General features: G+C 38.3%; 1 protein-coding gene across 1 annotated transcript in view; it reads right to left on the reverse strand.

Annotated features, from left to right (window-relative positions):
* Positions 1-12,613: 12,613 nt before the first annotated feature.
* LOC108671608 (protein tincar) overlaps positions 12,614-24,505 on the reverse strand; it is a 74,674-nt gene continuing 62,782 nt past the window's right edge. The window contains exons 8-15 of the mRNA XM_018159176.2: positions 23,350-23,448; positions 22,755-22,874; positions 20,279-20,421; positions 18,905-19,055; positions 17,508-17,657; positions 16,458-16,796; positions 14,485-15,334; positions 12,614-12,807 (exon numbers count right to left, since the gene is read on the reverse strand). Coding sequence (XP_018014665.2) covers positions 12,758-12,807; positions 14,485-15,334; positions 16,458-16,796; positions 17,508-17,657; positions 18,905-19,055; positions 20,279-20,421; positions 22,755-22,874; positions 23,350-23,448 — 1,902 coding nt within the window. The 3' untranslated portion in view covers positions 12,614-12,757. The remainder of the gene's footprint in view (positions 12,808-14,484; positions 15,335-16,457; positions 16,797-17,507; positions 17,658-18,904; positions 19,056-20,278; positions 20,422-22,754; positions 22,875-23,349; positions 23,449-24,505) is intronic.

Raw genomic sequence — 24,505 nt, forward strand, 5'->3', positions numbered from 1 at the left:
ATATACTACTGCCGTACATGGTTCTTACTTCCAGGACCCGAAGGAATGACGTTCACGTTTAAAAAAGAGGCTACCGCAGCCGCGATTATAACACCTGATAAACTATCTTTTATCGTCCGTCGTATATTCAGAAGATGAATTTTAATGCGCCATGAAATCTCAAAGTTAGTGGTTGCAATAGGTTCAGAAACTCGCATCATTTTATCTGAAGCCTTCCATACCCTTATTCCATGATGATTTAAATTGCAATCGACTTTCATTGTGCAGTCATTCTCTCGCTCACACTAGTTTGTGATATTCATTTCTTGTTCATTCAGAGACCTGCAGAATAGTCGTTTTTATGACGTCCGTTTCATTATTGATGATTCTATGAGAATAACGCGTTGCTAGATGCAGTTCAATAGGAATGCACTTCTAGGCACAATAAAAATATTCTCACTAGACTTCCGAGCTTGAAGCTCTCCTATTGCCTAGACAAGCTTAGAGTCAACTATTAGATGCCTAAACCGCGATAGTATTATTGGGGTATGGCCGAACATTTTTTTAGGTAGTTATAATATATGAATTTTTCGTGATAATTTTTTCTTCTCAAATGAACAGCTTGCGTTTTTTAATCGTGAGGGCAATTCTCCCGACCCTCATTCTACATTTCAAAAAACATGCCTGTAACTTCATTCTACGTTTTGACAAAAGTTGTTCTCTAAGGCTAGAATTATTCATATGATATAAACTGTGAAGATTATGCGTCCTGTTTTTTTTTCTTAACAAAATATATATGAGCTGTATTTGGTTTATATTTGAGTGGAAGGATATTGTACCTGTACCATGGAATGATGGAAAACTGGTGGTCCGTAAGAATGGAGCTGTGCATTGTTGAAGCTATTATTAGTTTGTTCAGTGCAGGTCACCTCTATCTAGTCCCAAAGCTAGCCGGTCGCTAGTTGTATTCGTAAATTCAGTATCTAGGGAACTCAACTTCGATTTAGGCAGCTCTGCGCTTCAACCTTCAACGCTCAATGTAGGACTTAATATATTCAACAAATACCAGTTGATTTCGTCATTTTATGTGTTTCTTGCAGGGCGACATAGCTATTTAACGTGTTATGAGACTTAGGAAAAAGCCTAAATCGAACTGAATAACATATAGACGAATGAAAATGCGTAATTTTTTGTTTGAGATTCATAGTCTAGATATTCAGTGTAAGTGAACTCGACCTAAGACTGAAACCTTGTAAATTCACATTTGAACAAAGACTTTTTCGGTGATGTGTTTATCTGATATTTTGTGTTGAATCTTCTGCAAATGAAGTGCGTTCTGAAGCTTGGTCAATTCCATTCGTTGTCTGAAGCTTAGCGCGTCTGGCGCTAGTTACCCATGCGTGCGCTGAGCAAAATTGTGCATTTACTTCAACTTTTGTATTCGGCTGCATGGAATATGGTAAAGTCATTAATTTTTGTTAGTTTTCGCTACAGTTCCCTCAATATCAGCTATAGTTGACAATTTAAGGTAATTTCATCTTCCTTTTGTTTCGGTATTTTATTATATCGTTTCCAACTAAGTATTTGCTAGTGCCTGAGCAAGATTTGTAATCCCAAGAAAACTGTTCTAGGATTAATTCCATGCACGGCAATTCTTCATATATCAGGGATCAGGATCTGTTATGTCGTAAGCTCACATTTTCTTATTTTTCCAACTTCGCTTAATATTTTATCCGTGTTATAAAATGCTCTGGTAGTGGAGTTGTAATCTCTTGAAGAATATATTAGAAATGAATAAATTTACATTTAAACTGGGCCAATGCAAAGGGTCATCGTCATATTGTTTCGTGGAAGAGTGTGGACGTTCTCATTAACAACGCTATTATTTTCCGCTCACATGAAAAAGAGCACTGCTACAAAATAAGTGGCTGTTGGTATCGAGCTTCCTCTATTGCTGCGATTCACTCGATGGCATCACTGAGGTATTCAAAAATCATGGGTATACTTAGCTAACATTTTACCTAGAAGCAGGCCGAGGAACTCTCTGTCAACTGTTAGAAAAAACTGAAAAAAAACGGTCCCACTGGCGTTCTAGTGGCCGGGCGCTACGTGAAAATAAACTGTTTCGCCGGTTTTATCAGATGTTTTACGGATTTCTAGTGTTAAATTAGAATAAAAACGGTGACACTGTGTTTCTTTTCACGTGCCGACCGGCCACTGAAACGCCGGTAATACCGTTAACAGTAATTTTTCTAACAGTCTGCCCATCATCTCGATAAGTAAGAGGAAATACAGTTAGTGACGCAAATCCAGGAGTTTGCCATACAAACTAGTGCGAGATCTTGGTGGACAAGAAGATCTTCAGATGTGTTATTGAGTCGGCTAGCATGACGTAGATGTGAAACTAGGATACTATACAATTTAAGGTAGTCACGTGATAGCGAGGCTTGAGGATTGTTGACTCGTTCTATACTTTTATACCCCCCACACGATCGGGCTTTTCATCAGTCTGGTGCTTAGAGAAGCGAATGAGTGACGTGCTTTATTGTTCGTAACTTAAGAGACGTCAAAATTTAATAGGATAAACGGTTAAATCGGTGGAAAATTTAATTTACGTGCAGGCTTGTTAATAGAATTGTTTGGAAAACTCGAAACTATGCCCACGATGAGTGAATGAATTGGTTGTTATAATTATCATTGCTGTTAACTTTGTTTTATTGAATTGGGTGTATAATTTCTTATTTATTTTTTAATTCGTTTTAATTCGATCCATTTTCTTCGAATATTCTATTTATCATGTTATCTATGGTAACAAATCCAGTAGCACATACATGTATCATTTACTTAAAAGTGATAAAATATTCAATACTCATTTTGTGTAACTTTACCTATTTTGTGTAACTCTTCATCTGTGAATTGGAAACTCCGATTTGTCCGGAAACGTTGGAAGAAGGGATGACAGCTCATTGCTAATGAAAAAGGTTTACCCTGTAGTTAAACCCCTCTGAAGGATCTTCTGACGCGTGCCTTTTCTCGTCAGAAGTCCTATGGGATAACAACACGACGAGGTCGCTGAATTGAACTGCTCGTTTCAGTTGCGTTGTGTAGTTGTGCAGGCAGGATACCCTGCACTTCTCTGTCTCTCTCGTGAGAGCGGCCGACGTCTCGTGTATAAGCGACCTCTTGTTTGTTTCTGTTAATGTCGCTCTCTTTTAATGTTCATTTTATGACGGTTTGTGAGATACAGAGGAATAGCTGATGCTCTAGTAAAGGATTTTACTATAACTCTCTAGTGGGTCAGTATTAAAAAATTCGTAGACTTTTTCTGGAGTATTAGATATTTCATAAAACGTTAATTATTAAGTAAAATTTCTAGGTACCACCGGAAGAATTTTAACTAGAAAAGAACTGAAGTAAAGCTACTTACAGTTACCTCGGTAACTTCTCTCAAAGTATGAGGAGTTATTCATCTGAAAAAACGACTAGGGCAGTTGAAGTTTCCTTAACTTATTTCTTTTTTATATTGACCAACGCTTTCTGATATGACACTCGATATTGTTTATAATTCTTAAAAAATTTCTGAATCTGGCTTTTAAGTTTTCAAATATGTCAAGTTTGTTTTACCAGCGAAAGACGTTCAATACTTTGCGTCTAATACGTAAAGCCGTTGCAGCTTTACGAATCGGAAGAATTGTTAAGTATTCATTTGGTGTATTTGTTACACTGGAATGCGAGTGACATAATCACTTGCGATGAAAATATTTATTCTTCATATTTTCAATGTCGGTATTTGAAGCAGCTCATACATAATCATGATTATCATTTGTACGTTTACTATCTCGCAGATGATAATAAATGGATGATTGAATGTTGCCAGCCACATGTTTACTCATGTGGCTGGCACATGAAGGCTTATTTGTGTTCATGTTCTAATGCTAATTGAAATGTTATATTATAAGGGCACTTGCTTGGCTTCAAATATGTAATACTTAGAACGATGTCTTTGTGTCTTGTGTCAATGCTCGGATATTTTGTAAGAGGTGTGCGACGAGAAAAAAAAGGATCGATCGTCCTTTATGGCAGTTCCCATTCCTCTGAACAACTTCTTTGGTAGCTCCTTCAAACAAAGCGTGTCCAATCCAGCCTCTGAAATGACAGGATAGTATAAAATCAGGACGACAGCAATAACGAAATATTGTAATGACGATAGTGTGATAACGCTGTTGAAATTAACGAAGGAAATTAGGCGTGTATGATCTCTTGAAAAAATAGACGTAGTTTAGTTTTTTATTCCACAGGAAAAAGATATTACTTTTTGATGTCGACTTAAGCCTTCTTCCTTGTTGCATTCCGTATTCACGAATATCGATTTAATTAGGAAGAAATGTATCAATGCAACTATTAATTTATTCTTAGTTAACTCCCTAGTTTGAAACAAAGTTCGTTGTTCAAGTATACGAAATCATGTATTTATAGTGAAATGCAAATCTAAATCGTCATATGCTTGAGTCCTTAGGTAAAAATAAGATGAAATTTTGTTCAAATAGTGACTCAAGTTTTGTATTGATTTGAGACTTGCATTTCACCCTATGATTCCAGTAACTGCAGATAAGTTTGTTCTTTAGGTAAATTAAATACAGTTCCCTGCGAATAATGCCTGCGTGCACTGCTTTTATACTGGTTATGCTCCGGAAAGCGTTTACGCGTTTCAAAAGTGTAATAACTTTTTCGTGTAAAATTATTAGCAGAACGTTAATCATCATTCAATTTTAAAGTATTTAGCGTTTCTCTTGACGTATTTTTTAAATCTTGAACGTACGCCTGCTCTCGATTTGGAGCTCGAATAATGAATAGGTGGGCAGAAGTTGGGCGGATTTTATGCTTGGTCAGAAATAAGTAGTGACACCCGCATTTTGCTACACCCTAAATACATGGGCCCTTGCGATCTGATCGGTTCAACACCATGCCTCGGGTACGACGTTATTCGGCCACTTGTACTTTGCTTAAGAATAAGTTGCCGCTTGTACCGTAAGGCATCTTAAGGTTTGCAGGCGTCTGCCAAATGACGGGCCGCAATATTACATTTTATTTAAATGGTGGTGGATTGTCTAAATTTTGGCCTTTGCATTGGTTATGGAAATATTCACGGCTTGTGTGATCAAATGCGATCAGATTGAATTAGATGGGCCTTAATTTATACGCCCAACTTTTTCAGTTGCTCGCATAATAAGACTGAAGTTTTACGGAATATCAATCTAATTTTGCGCGATGCTCCCGTGTAGCCCCTCCTGACGCTAGCATATTCTGAACTATGTCACCGCGGATGTCATTTTGCGGACTAATTATAATAATCCAGTTTTCTATAATGACGATGTTCTTTTTTGTAATCGGTGTTGCTTATTATAATAGATAAGGTTTATTGTCGTTCCAAATTTTTTACTATTTACGAAGTGTGAAGTACGAATGCTGTAATAGGCTTTAACCATTCCGATCAAGTTGAGCTTTATCGTCAGTGTTATGTAGCCTTGCAGATGATGCCCGGACATGATTCTCTACCCAACCGTAACGAACGAGAATAACTTTTAAACTGTGCGTTCTGGCGGTATTCGGAATTTCCACTTAAATTCCCACCAATTCAGTATTTATGACATCTTGCAGTGAGTTACACTGGTGTGGGAACCTTTTATGTTCAGAGTCGAACATAAAACAATATTAGATTGCACAAAAACCCTATCGACGAAACAGTTGTAGCTTTACTGTATTGCCTTCTTGTAATCAGATCAGAAACAGCAGTACAGTTTACACCATTATAGAACAGTAACATGAGACAATAAATATATTATGCTGCCACTTTACTTTGAATTATCGCCAGCAGACCGAGATTCGTTCAGGTTGGGTAGAGTGTGTGTCGGTGTCAATTCCTGGCATGGGCAAGCTTCAGGGTCAAACGCTGCGTCTCAAGTATCACAAATGTGCTGACTCTCTCTCTCTCTCTCTCTTCCTCTGTGAAACTTGTATTTCGTCCCTATCTCTTTGAAAAACAACCCGTGTCATTCTCTTTTTACAATGCTACTCACACATGTCACACTCTCTATTCTACAGTGCCATCAAAACCAGTCATTTCTTTCTGTTTCCTGTCCATTTGACCACCAATTTTAAAATACTTTACTCTAAATGTGTATTCTAAATCTGTTGACTATTTTTTAACATTTTTTTTCGTCCAACGAACATTTTTTAAGATAAAATATCTGGTAATTATACGAATGTTGCGTAGATGGGGCAATGAAATAAAAAAAAACAGGCTTGTCGATCATTTTCCAGGACATGAATTCAATAATTGCAGTTCAACGTAATTCAAACCTCAAAACTACAGTGCATCAAGTGATCCCCACAAATGTGCAATAGCAGTTCGAAAAAAACATGAATAAGGAAAAAATGTAAGGGTGGACAATAATAGAGAAGTCACCAAATTTTTCAGAACACATCATTTCTTGCACTCGTTTATTCTGGACTTTATAATTATTCACATCAAACGAAGAGTTTGTTTTGCTTTATGTTGAAGGCGGTCAACTACGTAATACTTCCAACAAAACTTTCTTATTTGTTGACTTTCTGCTATATAATTCTGGTGTAAACTTTCCTACATTGATTTTCATTTCCAAGCATAGTTAAGAGAGCGAGTCTTTCCGACCAGCGTTCCAATAATGTTCTAGTCAACGCTGAAGCTGCAGCACCTCACGCTTCTCTTCGTATTGTAGGGGATGTTCGTACAATGTCGCCATGGCGGATATTTTTGTATTGTATCATACGATTGATTATGACCTTATACAACCATTACATAATGTTCAGTATATATTCTTGTGTTTTCTTTCCTTTCCTGACAAAAAAACAAAATTAATTAGCTTTGAACTTCGATTGATCTGCCATGCATATGGTTTATACGTGTATTATGCATGCCTGTTCTATTATGCGTAATGGCAGGAGCACTAACACGAGCCATTATAATTCCACGAGCACCAACAAAACGCTCAACAGAGAAGTCGATCTGAGTTCCTCTCTGCAATATTCTATCCAAGCTCTACGAAAAACTTACCTCTATGAGTTTGCTATTGTGGAAAATAAGTAAACGTACGTCATAGCAGGACAAAACATCGTTAGTAACGCAATCTAACTCGACATGATATAATAAAGAGAAATAACCTACAAATGACCAGCTCAGCGAGACTCGGAACCCGATTTCCCACCTACAAATGAAAAATTAAACTCAAGAATACGTGAATAAATTTTTTCAATAGAAGGTAAAATAAAACAACACCTCCAGTTGCATGCAGGCCAACTCGGTTTTGTAGGTATTTTAACTTGATCGTTGGTGAATTTGTTACTGCAAATTTTTGCCTGTAGCGCAACGAACGCTACCGACATGAAGTTCTGTTCTATACATCAATGTAATGGCATATGAATTCAAACGTCACCATTTTGGTGGAAGGTTAGCATGACGGATTTGGTGGCATAATTGTAAGGCTTTTTTTTCCGGCAGCAGTAATTGAGGAGATACGGGGAGAAACGTTTTATACCAGAAACTCATTCCTGTGTCCAATTATTTCAGTTAACTATTTTTTTAATCATTAATTGAAGTCAGCTTTGCAAGAAGAAGCAGGCAATTTATTTCAAATAATAATAAATTAATCTTAACTCTGATAGTTCCGACTGTGCGAAGATGGACAATTTTCGAGTATCAGGAAATAGAACTCCATAATTAAATAAGTTATGAGCCATTTGTTATCTCCACGTAACATTTGCACGTAAAGGAATAACGAACGGCATTTCAGGAACAGCGAATACTGTCAAATTTTCTAGCGTCTCGCAATAGCACAACATAACTAAAGTGAACTTGAGCGGCATGCGGGAAGTATGAATGGATGAATGAGATCTAAGGTACTGACTGACTGACCTCGTAACAACTAATGGGACGTCTCAGGTGCAGCGAAAACCGTCTTAATTTGGGCTGATTTTCTAGCGTCAGGCAATAGCACTTCATAAATAGACTGAACTTGACAGGAATCTATGGAATAAATCTACGGTTTGGGGCTCGTAACGTTTGCATGACTATAAGGACGGTGGAGGAAGGGAGAACTGAGTAATACATGCAGATTTTCGCAACAGCACTTCATAACTGGACATGACTTGAGCTGCAACATCAGTATAGTTCTGGTAAAATTTGCTAGGTTAGGACGGCATCTCAGGTGAAAAGGATGTGTTAACAATATTCCAAAAGTTATATAAACGTTGTGGCTTTTCACACTCATTTCAATCATCTAACTAAAGGCACACAACGTGGAATATGCTAAATATTTTAGTTAAAAGCTTACTTTTTTCACGAAAATTCCAAATTCCCTTGGAAAATGTGGCATATGTCCTTCGGCGATTCAAAAACTATATTTGATTAGAATTAGACGAAGACGTAATGAGACTCATATTTATTATTTTATTGGATGAATTTATTAATAATTATTGAACTTTCAATATCCGACTTTATAACGTCGATTTAGCAGTAGGCTATGAAGTTGAACAGTTCGTTCCCAATTCAATAATGATCGAGGAGTTTATACTGGATAACGCTGATAATCTACCAAATATTCAAATAATTCATACAAATGTTCGTACAAATTCAGACGAGAAGCTACTTCTGATAAATATCGTCTCCGTCATTCAAGTATTGCATTGCTCTCGTTCAATTACATAACTTCATTGCTTCGCACCATTCGGCTCCGATGAGCATAAATTAATAAACCTTCTCTGAAAACAAAATTTAATTCTGTGCCGGCTGTATAAGCATCTTCGTTAACACTTGGCCATAAAGGGGAAAGAATCGAGTAAAACAACGGCAAATGTTTGGCTTTTACTCTCCATACAGAAAAATCTTAATAGAAATGTCAAAAAGCTCAGCCTCTAAATCAAGCTGCGTAATATTAACACCACAAAAAGATGGCACACTCGCGTGGAGAACGTGAACGAGTGCAACTGAAGTGCACCATTAAGAAGCATGAGGCTCCTCCAAAGAACATTGAATATCTGCAGGCGTGTAAAATATTCAGTTATCACATGAAGTAAATCATCCATACCATGCGTGCATACGCGAACAAATAACCAGATTTATTCGATAAAATCTACATGCGAGATTCAATACTCTATTTCTTTGTCGCTTTGCACTGAAGTGAATTATCAATTACTAGGCATGACACACAATAAATTACACGAAAAGCTTGCTAAACTTTTTGAGTGTGGAAAGTGCGGTTAGATACGCTCCGGAGTTAAATATTTGTACTTTACATTGCAAGGGATAAAAATGGTTTGTCTGTCAATTTTAATGTAATTTGAGGCGGCAGTATTTGTAAAATGGTGTATTATTATAAATTTAGCTTGTAATTATAGTTTAGAGTTTACTGGATACTTGTTGCGTGGAAAGCCTGAGCGGAGGTATGTAGTGTGCTAGGATTCGATACCGATTCGCAAATAATAGTCGTGGAATAGTTTTGTGAATAATTGGATTTAAAGTTTTTAGTCATGTTTATTTGTCCAGTTTATTATTCGTTATTTATGTATCTTTAATAATTTAGGAAAGCCATATATCGTAGCTAAAATGCCAAGACTGAATCACAAGAGTTGGTTTATTAGTGTTTATTCATTATTTAAAGTTCCAGCACGTTGATCATTTAAATTTGTTTATTAAATAATTGTGAAATAAAGTGTTTTAACAATGATTCATCGGTAAGCTTTAGCCTATGCGATCATTAAGGCAAGTTAGCGGTTTTGGGAGCCCCAAAACAAATATAACCAAAATTTGAAAAGAAGTTACCTACGCGTCTAAAATTTCCAGATACGGCTTCCAACCTTGTTTTCCCCATTAAAACGAAGTCTTTTTTTCTGGAGGAAGTATGATCTCACCATAATTTCCTACAACATAGAATCTGATACCCATAATGCGCACGAGAACAAATCTATGGATCGCTCCCGAACTGCCTTCGGAATTTCTCGGTTAAAAACATTGTAATCGATTACCTGAAGTAGTAGAGTCAATACGATAGACCTTCTTGCCTCAAAATAATTATAAAATCCACATGTCAACTCTGGCACAAAAAAAATGATACAGCGATGTGAAAAGATAATGGCACAATGAGAAGATACTCCGAGTGTAACATGAGCTCGGTTTCACATCTTTAAAGCTTGTCTGCCATGTTACAGACGCTTGCATAAAAATCACTACTTAGTGAATTATACTAACAAAGATAAAGTAGTAAAATTTTATAATAGTATCAAAACCTAACATTAAGGTACCGATAGTAAAAAACTTAACACGGATTCGCTACATTGCTTCCTGCATTTTTTATAGCGCAAAAAGTTAGCACGTTTCATGTCCCTTTAAGTTCACAAGCATGGCTGGAAAATCCAGTGGGCTGAATATATTGTCAATAAGTTATGGGGGGGAAACTTGTGATATTCCGGTGAACGGTGCTGCGAACATCCCAGTAGTCATTTCCAGTCAATTACGGAATAACCCTATGTGCTACTGATAGACTTTACATAATATCAGATATATACCACAGTTTTGATACATAATTTGTTAATTTAAATTGAAATACTATAGTATACTAACATTTTCTCAAGCAATATCCTCCAATACGCACTATAATTCACTTCTTTTTTAATCGTCTATCAATTTCAACTCTACAGTGCGCCAGGTTCCTTTTAAATTTCTACAGAGCGCCACGTTTTCCTTAGGAGGCCCAAGGAGATAAAAATGGATCTTGTCACCACGCCGCTAGCTTTCACAGCCGGCATGAGTTTATCATCGGATTCAACGCATCAAATGGTCTAAACCAGCACTTGTTCATCTCGAGTATTTACCCCCAATACAATTGATATCGTTCTTATTTCACTAGGAAAATTTTTCATTTCACGCCATTTAGAGTAAAGTCGAAGAAAAGTCCGACAGGAAATTCAGCGTAGAACTTTGTTATATACACAGGTTGTGTATGACTCCTTCACAGGAGTCATACAAGCGTCGAGCAAGGGGCACGCAGGTGTCTGGCAAGGGGCACGCAGGTGTCTGGCAAGGGGCACTCAGTGTCTGGCAAGGGGCACTCCAGTGTCTGGCAAGGGGCACTCAGTGTCTGGCAAGGGGCACTCAGGTGTCTGGCAAGGGGCACGCCGGGTTCTGGCAAGGGCACAGTAATCATGCGGAATAACATGCAGAGGTATTATGTAGAAATTCAGAATTACCCTAAAAAATATTTATACAATAACTCGACATTTCACACAGAAGTCACGAGCTTGTGTCTGGGACTTTGATATGAAGATTTTTTTTGTTCAATTTTTTAAAGCGAGACAAACTGCCTCTACAGAGTTTACATTCAATTGGAATTTTAATATCGAATGGACTTGGGACCGAGCGCATAATGTTAAAAAGTTGCAGCTGTTAAATTCGGACGAAATGCTCAGAAATCTTTATGAGCCACCTTAGCAACAATAGGAAGCAGCACATCTACCTTCGAATGTTTAAATTTAATGTAGAAGTTCTCATTTACTAGTAAAAAAAAAGGAATAACGTCTTTGCGGTTTCAGACACGACTGTAAGCTTCAATGACTTGCATCGTTTCAGGCAACCTTTTTGTCAATGAATGATTTTTAAATTAACTTAAATTAAATTTCCAAATAGTCCAGCCAGGTTTCATTTCATTTATTTCAATGTCATTTCTCGAAATTAAAAAAAAGTATAGACAATTTCTGTTACGTATATTATCATTATGTTTACTGTTACGAGTGTTAATTTATTAAGAGTTACACACCCAACAAATATTACTTACCTAGGATATTTGGCACATATTTGCAAGGTTATATTAACCCAAGTTTGAATAAAATGATAAGTTTTATTCAAGTTTGAATAGAACGAAACGCCGTAGATAAACTATCAGCGAGGCGACACACAATTATTCCCGATGACTGTGAAGGAACGTCAGAGATCACACTGAGCAGTTCATAATAATGCACTGCAAAATTCTGCCATCTAGCCATGCATAACTTTGTTCAATCTCCTTTATTTGCATTATCTTTGAACTATATACAAGACGATAATATATAAATGGTAACATTTTGTCCCTATCTTTACCGGCACATTCCGTATATTGTCCCTAATGCAAAGAGTTGTTCCGATGTCAGCTCTCATTTCTGATTGACTCGCGAATATTTGGATTCCAAATTGAGAATGAATATATTTCTTCACCCCGTGCTCATTCAGGTTACATTCATTTAATAAATTATTTTCGCGATGGATACGCACCATAGAACTTGCTGATTAGTCCGCTTTGTTATAGTTATTAAGCCCTTTGTTTACTGACGGAACTCTCGTAGATAGGCCTGTAGATATCATATCTCGAAGGCCTGTAGATACCAATAGCATTAACAGAGGTTCATCCATATAAGCACCAAGTGTTATACCTTTTGTCTACTGACGTATCTCTTCTTACCAGGGGCCATACTTTCAAAAAAAGTTAAGAGATCGCAAGTTCATCAGCCAATCATTGACGGCCTTTCAAGCAAAATCCACCAATCATGGGCAAGGAAATAGAGCGTAAGTACTTACGTTCACTTTGCGAGTTTTGAAAGTATGGCCCCAGGGCTTTAGTCACGCATAGCGGAGTATTAAAGTACAGTAATCATTAGATAAGTGTTTAATCCGCTTCATGTCCAGTCGGGGCTCGTGTGTGCAGAGGCGGAGGGGTTACTCCTCCGTCCCGGGGAGTTCGGACCTGAACTTGCTCAGTAGTTCACCTGAAATTAAGGCAACCGTAAATGGGTTGGAACAGAAATACACAGATTACTCAACAACAACATCGAAATACTGATACGTTTGCGAGTTTTGATTTCCAAACTAACTTTATAATATGATAGCCTCAAAAAGTCCAAAAGAATAAATAACATAATGTCATGCACGGCAGGGGGTTCACTATTGACAACTACACTAACTTTGCGAATTAATAATTTAGTTGAATTTAGTGTAACCTAAAACTAATGAGGACAAATGTCTAGACCGGAGTCCAGCTAAGAGAGGACGAATGAAGGAATACATCGGCAAATTTGTACGGGGTTGGCTAGACATCACCTACGAATCATTTAAATTTTGTTAATGCATGTTTTGCAGTGAACAATGAAGGCATTTAAAGCAACTTCCGGCGTCGCAAAAAGAGGCTCAGGCAAGGATGTCCTCGATCTGCCAGTATAACATTACTTGTTTAATACAGCAAAGGATAAACCTAAAACAACAACCTCCAAATATTGATACGTGGAATGCAGTGCATTTACAAGGTAGTGACGAATGTGCCTTTTTTGACTGTTTCTGATGAGTAGCTCTTCTTCTTGCCATGCTAGCATTATCCTTTCATCCCATTAAGGTTTATAAGAAAGTGGGTTAATTGTTGAACACTTTGAAAGGAGGGAACAGAGTAAGGAGGAACGGCTTACCGCGGCCGACAATAAATCAACTTATGGTAACGAATAACTCACCATGAATCAATTAGACAAACTATGAAGACTGTCACACTAGAACTAAGACTTTGGTACTTGAACCGAGACAATAATGCTTGAACTAAGACCGAGATACCGTAACAAAAATCTGACAGTTTACAGTAAGACTATAATACTTGAACTAAGAACAACTTGAGCTGCAAACCCTCTATTCTTCAAGACTATAAGGCAAGCTATACATGCAGCGCCGTGCCATTGGGGATAGTCAGTGCTGGCATCTCAAACACGATCGAGAAGTGAAGCTAACGCAGTCATGCTCGGCTCAGGTATAACTGCGAAGACCGTAGGAGCTACGGTGATACAAGTAAGTTGATCGCAGAGTCGCCAATTGACCATGCAAATAATGAAAGCAAACAGAATAATTAGCAAGTGTGCGATGAGACATGGAAGAAATTCTGACGTAGATGGAATAATAAAAATTATTCAGCTTTGAACCAACGTTGGGTAGGCCGCAACAAGCATACCGGTGAAAGAGATTTGGTTTAACAGAATTTATACTCTGAAAAATAGAAAAGATAAACGTGCATTACCTGTTAATATTAATTGAAATTTTATAATTAACATTGACAGAAAATGATATGAGGAAAAAAATAATTTAGTTCAAGAGAGAAGCTCCCATGCGTGCAAGAATAGAAACGGAACTTACGACGCTAGGCTTGAGAAAAGGGAGCGAGATGGGCGCGTTGGGGCGAGAGTGTGAGGTCAGGAAAGAGGGTAAGAGCCAGGAAAGAGGGTAAGGGCCAGGAAAGAGGGTAGGGGCCAGGAAAGAGGGTAGGGGCCAGGAAAGAGGATAGGGGCCAGGAAAGAGGGTGAGGGCTAAGACATAAGGCGAGGGTCAAGAAAGTGTTCAGTGCAAGGAAGGATTGCGGGTGACAAGAGCCTTTGTGGAGGCACGGCATGAAGGGGCCGGATGCACGCGGGTACCTGCTGGAGCTCTGGCTGATGGTACGCTGAAGTACCGAGGATCGACTTGGTCAGGATGGTGGAAGCCTTTAATGGAGTTAGTGGCACCGGTAGCCGCAATGGTTGCGTGTTTGTGCTCCATTTTCTTCAAACCTAAGCCACGAGCGTAAATGCCTCCCCGTCCAGGAAAAGGATTGACAGAAGCAAGCATGTGTGAGCCACCGCTATTGCCCCTGGTCAGGCACCGCGGCAGGGACGGCAAGGCTGGTAGAGGCTCGGTGAACGTGCTGAAAGATCCTGCCGAGCGCTCGTACGGAGGCGTGTCAGGCTCTATCGCAGTTATTGAGCTTCGTCTACGAATAACAACTGGAGTGGAAGCATCACTGTAAATTGGTTCGGAGGAAACGAATTTAGATGGAGGTAGAAAGCCATAGCCATCACCAACGACTTCTATGTTAAATTTCTTGTGTCTCTCATCAGAGGGAGGCGATTGATTCCTTTGAAGCGACATCGTCTTGGCAGATGATGGTGCCGGTGGAGGAGGAGAACTTGGCACGGTGCAAAGTTCATCGACGCTTGAACATCGCAGCAAGACGCTGTTTGTGAGTGGCGGCGGCAAGTCGACGAGTTCAGGTGGAGGTGGCAGTGGAAGAACTGTGGACAAGTTTCTCGACTGGATTTCGAGAGGTTCCATGGCAGGTGGTGGAAGAGGCACGCAGTCTTCTGAGCCCGACGAGCCGGACTTGGAATGAGTGCCCGATGAGGATGACGTCGACGCTTGTGAATGTATACCGGAATCACAGCGTTTGTCGGAAGGAGTGACGGATGACGCGGGTGATGGGGAACATACGGGATGGTCTGGGGAAGCCTCCTGGCATCCGCAAGCATAGATTAGGAAATAAGTTTGTTAATGGAGTTGTAGGATCAGAGATGAGTGAAAGTCGCTGCCGATAAGGGAAGTTGTTAAGGTTTTGGACACTCGCCTAGTAACAAGGGACTCTAATCGTGTGAACTCAGTAAACACGTATGAGAGCTCGGCAATTGTAACTTGTGAGCAGCATAAGTAACAGCAAACAGCAAATAAGTCATAAATTGATTCTCAACAACAATTTCTTCGGGCAAACGCAATCAGCAAAAATACAGATTGCAAACGCAATCAGCAAAAACACTAACTGCAACAACAATCAGCAATATTAATAATAGCAAACGCAATCAGCTATGCTACTGATTGCAGCAGCAATCAGTTATAGCTCTCAAGCACACTTGAGCATGACAGAAACTGCAGTCAGCATCTCACAATGTATAACAAAATCGAACAATGTTTCACGTTGCAATGACCTTGACATATGAGTGAATACAGAAAAACCATTTTCTTCTACAGTTTTGCAAGTTTTGATAAGTGACAGTGGCCTTTGTAGAGGAAATGGGTAAGTCCAGTTCAGTGGATCACGAGTTTTACCGGCTGCAAGTTACTTCCATCAACCATTGGCTTAGCAAAAATCCGTGAAAAATAATGCTCGACTCTCAAGCAAGTTTGATAACTTATGTAATGCTAAAATTTCTACGGCAGTCTCGTAGCACTTCGGGTTTTCATGATGGTGTTTTAATCTAGTCTGACCATTGACGGTCGACTCATTGGAAAAAGTTCACCAGAGTTGTTGATATTTGAAAAAATCACTAAATTCAGCATGAAAATTAAAATGCGGGGATGGAAATTTGATTTAGAGTTTTGAGATAAAAAAATTAGACGATCGATATCTAACACGCAATTTTTTTTACTATCAGCTTGTAGCTAATGAGACGAGAGAAGCTTCTGATAGAACACGTATGGTTCGCATATTTTGAATATTGCAAATACAGCTTTGAGTTTCAAGTGAATATTAGGAATTAGAAATTCAGAGAATGGAAACTACGGGTAAATTTTCGGCAGAGCTTTCAAAATTAATGTTAGTTTTGAACAGTGTAAAAATATCAATACAAACATGTACACTCACGAGAGAATCTCCTTTCACGATTCGGATCTTGGGATGTGTCGCGGCAACAGGTGGAGATGCACATCTGTTGACCATGTTCCCCTGTTGGTGCTCCTGTTGCTGTTTGAGGGTCGGCTGTTTCTGTTGCATGCCTTCAGACGGGCTAATTTGGCTCAACTTTTGTAAGTGGTACGGAGGAGATGATGGTTGGTGAAGTGGTGGTGGAGGTGGTGGAGGCTGATCTTCCTCCTCATGCTGTAGGTGATGAGAGTGATGAGTGTTGTTGTGTGTGTGGTGAGAGTGGTGGCGTGAGAGGCTGTGGTGTGGCGGCTCTTCTTCCATGGGAGGAGGCAGCGGAGGCTGGAAAAACATGCTTCGATTACATTTATTACTGGCAAAAAATGCAGTCATTAGTCGATTATATAATAATAAAATAATCATTAAACTGGCTTAAATTTACTTTATGGTAAAATGCTTGAATAAACGCAACTCCTTCTTCATTTCATTGAAAACACACGACTGTGTATAGTAAAGAAGCGTTCAAAAGGTTAAATCCTCAATCAAATTTTTTCAGACAAAGTCAGCGCACCAGAAATAAGAAGTGGTACTTCATGAATCTGCGAACAGAAATTCAGTATATGAAATGGCAGAAGTTACTTTCTAATAGTCGTAAATTAAATATACAGTAGCGTCAGGAGATGAAGAGTTGTTAAAGAGCCTCAAACTGATGGATTTACCTCGAGAAAAACTATAATATCGAGCAGTTGCCCAGTGAATATTTGCAATATTCAGAGTGTCAGAATGCAATTGTAATCGATGGACGTGGAGTGGCAGAGCCTTTACTCAGCATTCTATTCAAGCACTATTAACAAAGAGAGGATGATGCTTTGTAAGTGTACTTGATGAAACGTTAATCGCTTCTCGACTAATCATACAGTACGTCACTCCAGCTTAAAGACAGGGAAGTTCACTACAATCGCTTCTCGACTAATCATACAGTACGTCACTCCAGCTTAAAGACAGGGAAGTTCATTACAGGGATTTGGGGTGTGGGGAATGAAAGGCACTCACAGGAGGAGTAGGTGAAGAAGGACAGTGAATGTGTGACTCAGCGCACTCAGGGGGAGGAGGTATGGGGAATTCCTCGCCGTCATTATTGCGATCTCCTTTCCCCCGCATTCCTTCCCCATGCTTCGAAATATCCACGCAGTCCTGAGGAACCTGCCGTTATTGCATTAATAAGCCAGCCATTACGATGAATAGTTGATTAATGAAATCATGATTAGTAGAAGAGTTAGAGGTGACTATATATACTCACAAGCAAGCTTTAGGGAGATGCTCATTATCTAATCTACCTTCCCACAAAATTATTTAGTATGAGAGTTTAAGATCACTATTGATATTAATAATCAAGCGTTAAGGAGAAGCTCGCTAACTACATTCTTTCCTACAAAGATATTTCTTCAGCAACGAACGTTATTTGGTGACCGATGAAGCCGCTCAGAACAAATCTTTCTTACATGCTGGTGAATGTCCTTCGAAACCATCAAAATTTGGTGAAGAGGCTGTCGCATCGCTTTAAATGATAGAGATAATCTAATTGTGAATAAAAGACCAACAACAATATAATTTATTGTTTCTTTATATAAATGATGGTTTTTAGTCTGTGTCCCGCCAATGATATTGATTCCATTTCGCCCACAAGGGAAGTACAGCAGCGATCCAAAGGCGGTTGACTGTTCAGTGGCTCGTAGAACACAAAAATATTATCAAAAATTCAGCATGAACAATTCTAAACATCGTCATGTTACCGACCACCTCCCAGTACAAATATATAAGAACTGAGATAACTTTCGTATCAATATTATAGCTGAACGAGGGAAGAGCGCACATGGCTATAATCAAATGGAGTATTTTAGTGTAGCAAAATTATTACTTAGACATTTTTTAACGAACATTTTCTAATTATTGGTTCATTCTAGCAGAGCTTCCGGAATGGTTCATAGAAGAGAGGCGGGACGACGTAAACAATATCGCCGACGTTGTCGATTCGATCTTCCAGAGATTCGAAGCGTAATTTCGAATTTATAAGGTTTGGGACGCACGATTTAGCTATGGGAAATAACTTTATAGATCGAGGTTGAGTTATTATTATCAACTTTATTGGTCGCTGTGGAAGAGTGCCATCAGCGCAACACTGCCTTAAGGAGGTAACCACGATGACTAAACTCTTTCAAAGTCAAGGCAACGTGCTACGAATGGCTTTAAAGCTTTAACCTGCATTAAGGGCTTTTAAATCTTTCGAGTTCAGTGTAGTCGTTAGGAATGTACAAAATACCACAAGCGGCAACTTCACATCTTTTAATCGTACCAAGAGCGCGTGAGTGACCGCTGTATTAAGACCGTGACGCAAGACCGTTATTGTATTAAGACCGTGACGCAGCCCAGACGTAGGATATAAAACTCACGGCAGCGATGTTGGAAGCAACGCTGCGTCGTGACGGCCCAGGGAAGGAGACGTCGCGTAGACGCGCGTATTCCGAGTCGCTGTCGTGCGCGTGGTCGGAGTCCGACGCGTCTTGGGGGCGGCCGCCGCTGCGGCGTGAGTGCCGCTTGCTTCTGTCAACCGCACAGAATTGAGTCCACATATAAATAAATTAAACAAACGTGTCAAAAATTTAAACACAGTCGTCATAATTAAACACACACGTCAGTGTAATAAACAGTGGAAATTTAAAGAATTAATCCAGTGTAAATTCAGTGAAAATTGGTAAAATTGAACACTCGCGCCGTTTAATTTAACACAGTAAACACTGAAGGCGGAATTCACAGGTACATAAATACTGATGTGAATTGCAGCACTAGGGAACTGAACGCTCGGCGTGATTGCTTTGGATTTCGTTAGGAGAACTTAATTAATACACCGGTGATGAAATCGAATAAAGCAATTCAGTGCAATATATCCACGAGCACATTTTCCATTCAGCATATCCATGAACACATCTCCTCATCAACATGTCCACCCCAACATGTTCCTTCACATGTTTCCTCGCATCAGGCCAGCAAAAGTTGCAGTAGCGCCGTCAAGGGAATTCTTTCACTTTGTACCAGCAGCTTTATATTTGATTTGCTGTTTTGAAGTTAGGAGCAAAACAAACGCAACTTAATTAAGTTTTGGGAGCACAGCTGCTGTTATTGATGATGCAGCAGTTTGACTGCCACGCAAGATTTTAATCGGCTAGTAATTATAATACTTTCAAAATGGTGAACTGAATTTCTTTCATTTATGCTAAACAAGATTACAACGTACAAATTCTGTTCAGTAAGAAGCCAATTGTTATCAGAATGTTTCATATAAAGAAGTTAATCAGCAAGCATTACATGCGGTATCGTGGGGGTTGATTGAGTGTCGTTGATTGCAAATTGATACGCACACAAATTTTCTTTGATGGAGAAATTAACAAAGAAATAATCAAGTATGCATCAAAATTGAACGGCAAGTATCTGCTGTGTAGACGAGTGAAACGGCTGCGCTTTCGGAATAAACTGGGAAACTGCGTTTTCATTAAATCCAAAAAATTATATTGTTTCTTATTTATTAATATATAACTTTTGTGTGAAACAAACACATTTTAAGAATCTAAAAATTTTTAATTTTTAGCCGCATCATAATTAATGACGATACGCAAATTGATTCGAAGCGAAAATCGTTGCGCTGAGAGCTAAAGTTTAGAATTATTCTGCACAATTCTATATTTATATACATCAAACGAAAATGTAAATTGTGATCTTATGTCGAAATGCTTATACATTAGAGACATCCGGCTGTTAAATCTCCTTACTTTTGTTTTGAAGAGTTTCCTTCTTTGTTGCACTTCGTCAGATTTTTCTTTTGCAATAACTGCTGCTGTTGTTGCTGATGCTGCAGTTGCTGCTGCAAGGCCTGTGGCATGACCCAGTAAATCTCATCCTCTTGCCCTGCGGCCTGTATTAATGAAGTAGGAAGTAACTTTACCAACATTATAATCCTTTATTAAAATGATATGCGAGACTAATTATTACTTATATATTTTATAATTATTCTGTTAGAATGATCGAGAATAATATTATTAATATTTGACAATCTCAATGGAATTTGAGAAATATCCTGTCATGTCGAGTTTAAATTTAGGCCACAAAAGGAGGCGTTAGGTTTGCGGTTATTATGACAGGGCATAAAACATAGCAATTCTGCGTATTAACGGCGTTAAATACATGCGAGAAATATTCGTATAATTATAAATTGTTATTTAACCATATTAGGTAAACTTGGGATATTGATGAACCTACACGCATACGCTGTTTTTTAATGCTTTCGATTCCAGCTGTGCGGAGGCACATTTATGCACCTCCAAACTTTGTATCTATTTATACCTGAACCTGAGGACGAGGATTCGCTGACAAAGTGCATGTGGGATAAGTGAGACGCCATATCTTTAGAGTACTTTGCTTGATATGGGGTTGTAAAACATGAGCGTTATATTATTGGTATAAGGCTAAAACGTCGATTGTTAGGTTGGAGTAGCTCTAATGCGAGTTACATGGCGGCACACTTGTCAGTTACTGGGGGGCCTTACTAGGGTTACAAGCCCTTTTATAGAACAACGGCTTCCGCCCAAAATTGAGATCCAGATCGCGTGATGTGTCACGTCATGTTGTCCATGCTGACTCAGGTCTAGTACTTTTCCATCAATCTCCACCACGTCATCACCAATCTCTACTAATAATGAATACACTAAGACGCCTTATAGACACCGGACACAGGCGTACAATTTTCGTAAACTCACAAGAAAAATTTAAATTTTTCAACAAACAGCCATGCTAATTCCGGGGAAAATATATATCTGATTTTCTCCTACAGCTTATTAGTTCATTCGTAAAACAAAACTTCATTTTGAAATAATTTAAAGTAAATACGCCACCGCACAGCCAGTGCCGTTGCAACTGCTTAAGATAATAAGAAAAAACCGAGCCTCGAGGGAACTCCTTGAGCTTCAAGAACGCCCATGGGGCCAGGGACTCTGAATTACTTACGAAATCCTTAACACTTAGACTACTAACTCTTGTTGCCAGGCCTTTACATAGGTACGAATAGCGCTGATAGCGGATAATGCAAAATCATAGATAATAATATGCGTTTAAAAATTGCTTTTTAAAGACGACATTTCTGAACAATTCAGTATCTTGGATGTTACACATGTACAATGAATTTCTAATTTCATTTTCAAATACTGAAAAAAAATTATTCTTCAAATTTTTATAAGATATCAAAATTTTGTAAATTTTAAAAATTATTTATTCTGTCAATTGATTCATGCATTGTCTCTGACTTTATGCAATTGTGCAAAATTTCAGATCAATTGGGCAGGTCAAATTGTGTCATATATGGATTATAAGATTTGTAGGAGATGAAATTATTTTTTAATTTTTTTTAATATTGAAAAAAAATATTTTAATTTATAAAATTATTTATTCTGTCAATTGATTCATGCATTGTCTCCAACTTTACGCAAGTGTGCCAAATTTCAAATCGATTGGACAGGTAGAAGTGTGTTAAATATCGATTATAAGATTTGTAGCAGACAGACAGACAGACAGACAGACAGACAGACAGACAAACAAGAAGTGAAGTTAAAGAGAAGTGTTGTAAAAACCAGGAATAATCACTACAAATTTGAATTTTTTCAGACTAATAAAAACGATTAATTACAAAGTTATTAGCTTCTATGACAGTTACGTGAAAAAATAACGTCGAAAGCGGCCTGGCTTTCGGCGTTATTGTTTAAGCTTTTGTTAAGATTTTATTTACCTGAGTACTAGCCTGTGAACCGAGGAGGATACAACATGCACAGAATGAAATCTAATTTACTGACGTTATATTTGATGGTAAAGGAAGCCACCCGAAACTAATTTTAGCCGAACACAAAAAATTACTCGATAATTGTAATAATATTTTAGATTACTTTAAATCACGAACGCTCTGGATAACATAACTAATGACATCTTCTATGTCAGTAAACTCATATATGCTTTAATATTGCTATGATATAATGCTTTAATAATGCTATACTTCAAGTTAAATGAATATACTCACGTGAAGCGGAAAATACGCACGGATTTAAATTAATATGGTTTAATACAAATGAATACACGGGTTTCAAATCAATTTCGGATTTCAGTAATCTGAAGATAAAGCCGTTAGACATCTCAAAATATCGCAGTTCTTTCATGTCTCAAACACGCAAGCAGCACCAGCAAATAATCCCACAACGTACTAACCTTCTTCTCAGCCACCGCCCCCATCACAGTCTTCATGAGGGCGCGCTTTGGGTCCTGGTCTTGAATGAGGTACGTCTTGCCGGCGCCCACCACCAGAAGAGGCGAGTTCGCGCCCTCCAGCTGACAAATGCATACTGGTAATTTATTATGAATACAATTTAGATTTTAAAATAATCATCTTTCAATCGTGTGAGATATTTTCGACGACATAATAAGCTCCATATTTCGGGATACCTTAATTATGGTAGTTAAATCCGTAGACTTCAATGTCTTAGCGGATGATACTCAAATACTGGTAGCAAAACCCGCAGACTTAATCAACGTTGCGGTGATTTCCACTTTAGTTACATTTTTATAAACAATCAAGTGAATGGAGGAAAAATTTGTGTATCCTCAAATTATGCCGTTGGAAAGAAACCATATTTAGTAAATTTTCAAACGATATCTAAAATTTACTCATTACGAGTTTCAGGGAATTATTTCTAAGCTAATAAAAGAAGACATTGGTAAGCGCATAACACCCGCCCCTCACCTGCCCCGTAACTCCCCGCCCCTCACCTGCCCCGTGACCCCCTATGACCCCCCTGCCCCTCACCTGTCCCGTGAGTTGCACCTCGTTCACCAGTCTGATGGAGTGTGGCCCCGCCACGGTGGCCTGGCTTATCAGGACCCGCACCTTGAACACCCACCACGACTGCAACAAACGCACGCAACTTTTAGCAGTAGTATAAGTAAATATTTATTTAAAGTATTTGTTTGGTATTTTTTTAAGTATTTAAATAAGTATTTATTTAAGGAAAAAAATTACATCTTAAGACTACATTTAGTTTAAGAGGACGGCACGCTAGGAAACTTACAGCTTCATGATTTTGAGAGTGCGATTTATAGCTGAAGAAACTTCATGTACTAAAAAACTAATGTATATTTCTCCATTTCAATACGTGTTATTAGAGAACCGTCAAGCTTCATAATTTGAGAAAGCTTCTTAAATTTGAGAAAAGCGTATAAGTGCAATTCATAACTAAAGAATCTTCATGTATTGAAAAACACTGGAGGGAAATTTGCCTGGCGCCACACAGGACGCCAGTAAAGATAAGGTAAGTGCGACACTTGGACGAGCCCGTCGCGTCGAAGCCGTAAAAACCGCGGGAGGCTCGTGAGATCGATGACAATCAGAGACTGCTTATCAGGCGGGTCGAATGACTCGTCCGGCCGAGGGGAAGTTAGTTCGAGAGGAAAAGTTTGTTCGTTCCGAGAGAAACTTTTTAATTGGTAAAGAGTAGTTAACTTCTCTTGTAATGCTGGAAGCAGGTGAAACAGTGATTACGCACGCTTAGTTATAATTCCTTGTGAAAAAGATATTTAAAAATATTACATCGGAAAACAAAGAAAACCTGAAAAAGTAATTTATGATTAAAGCATTTCAAATTCAGATTATTGCGACAAAGACAAAATGACGTTTTCTTAAAATATTTATGGAAGAGAAAATAAAATTTGCAATCCCAAACAATTAAATTTATTCATCTTCATGGCTTGGAACACTCTGAAATATTTATTTCTGACGAAATTTCAAACTTAATAACTAATTACCATTTTAATGATCAACATGAATTTATAAAATCTTTTATACCACTTTTTTGTTGCTAAATAACATCTGATTACAAATATTCATGAACTATTATATAATCATGGCTAAGATCACGTGACTACTTGGATCGCAAATTAACAGAAAATATTTGTAATATCATCGT

This window comes from Hyalella azteca, unplaced genomic scaffold, assembly GCF_000764305.2.
Source record: "Hyalella azteca isolate HAZT.00-mixed unplaced genomic scaffold, Hazt_2.0.2 contig17699, whole genome shotgun sequence".
NCBI classification, from domain to species: domain Eukaryota; kingdom Metazoa; phylum Arthropoda; class Malacostraca; order Amphipoda; family Hyalellidae; genus Hyalella; species Hyalella azteca.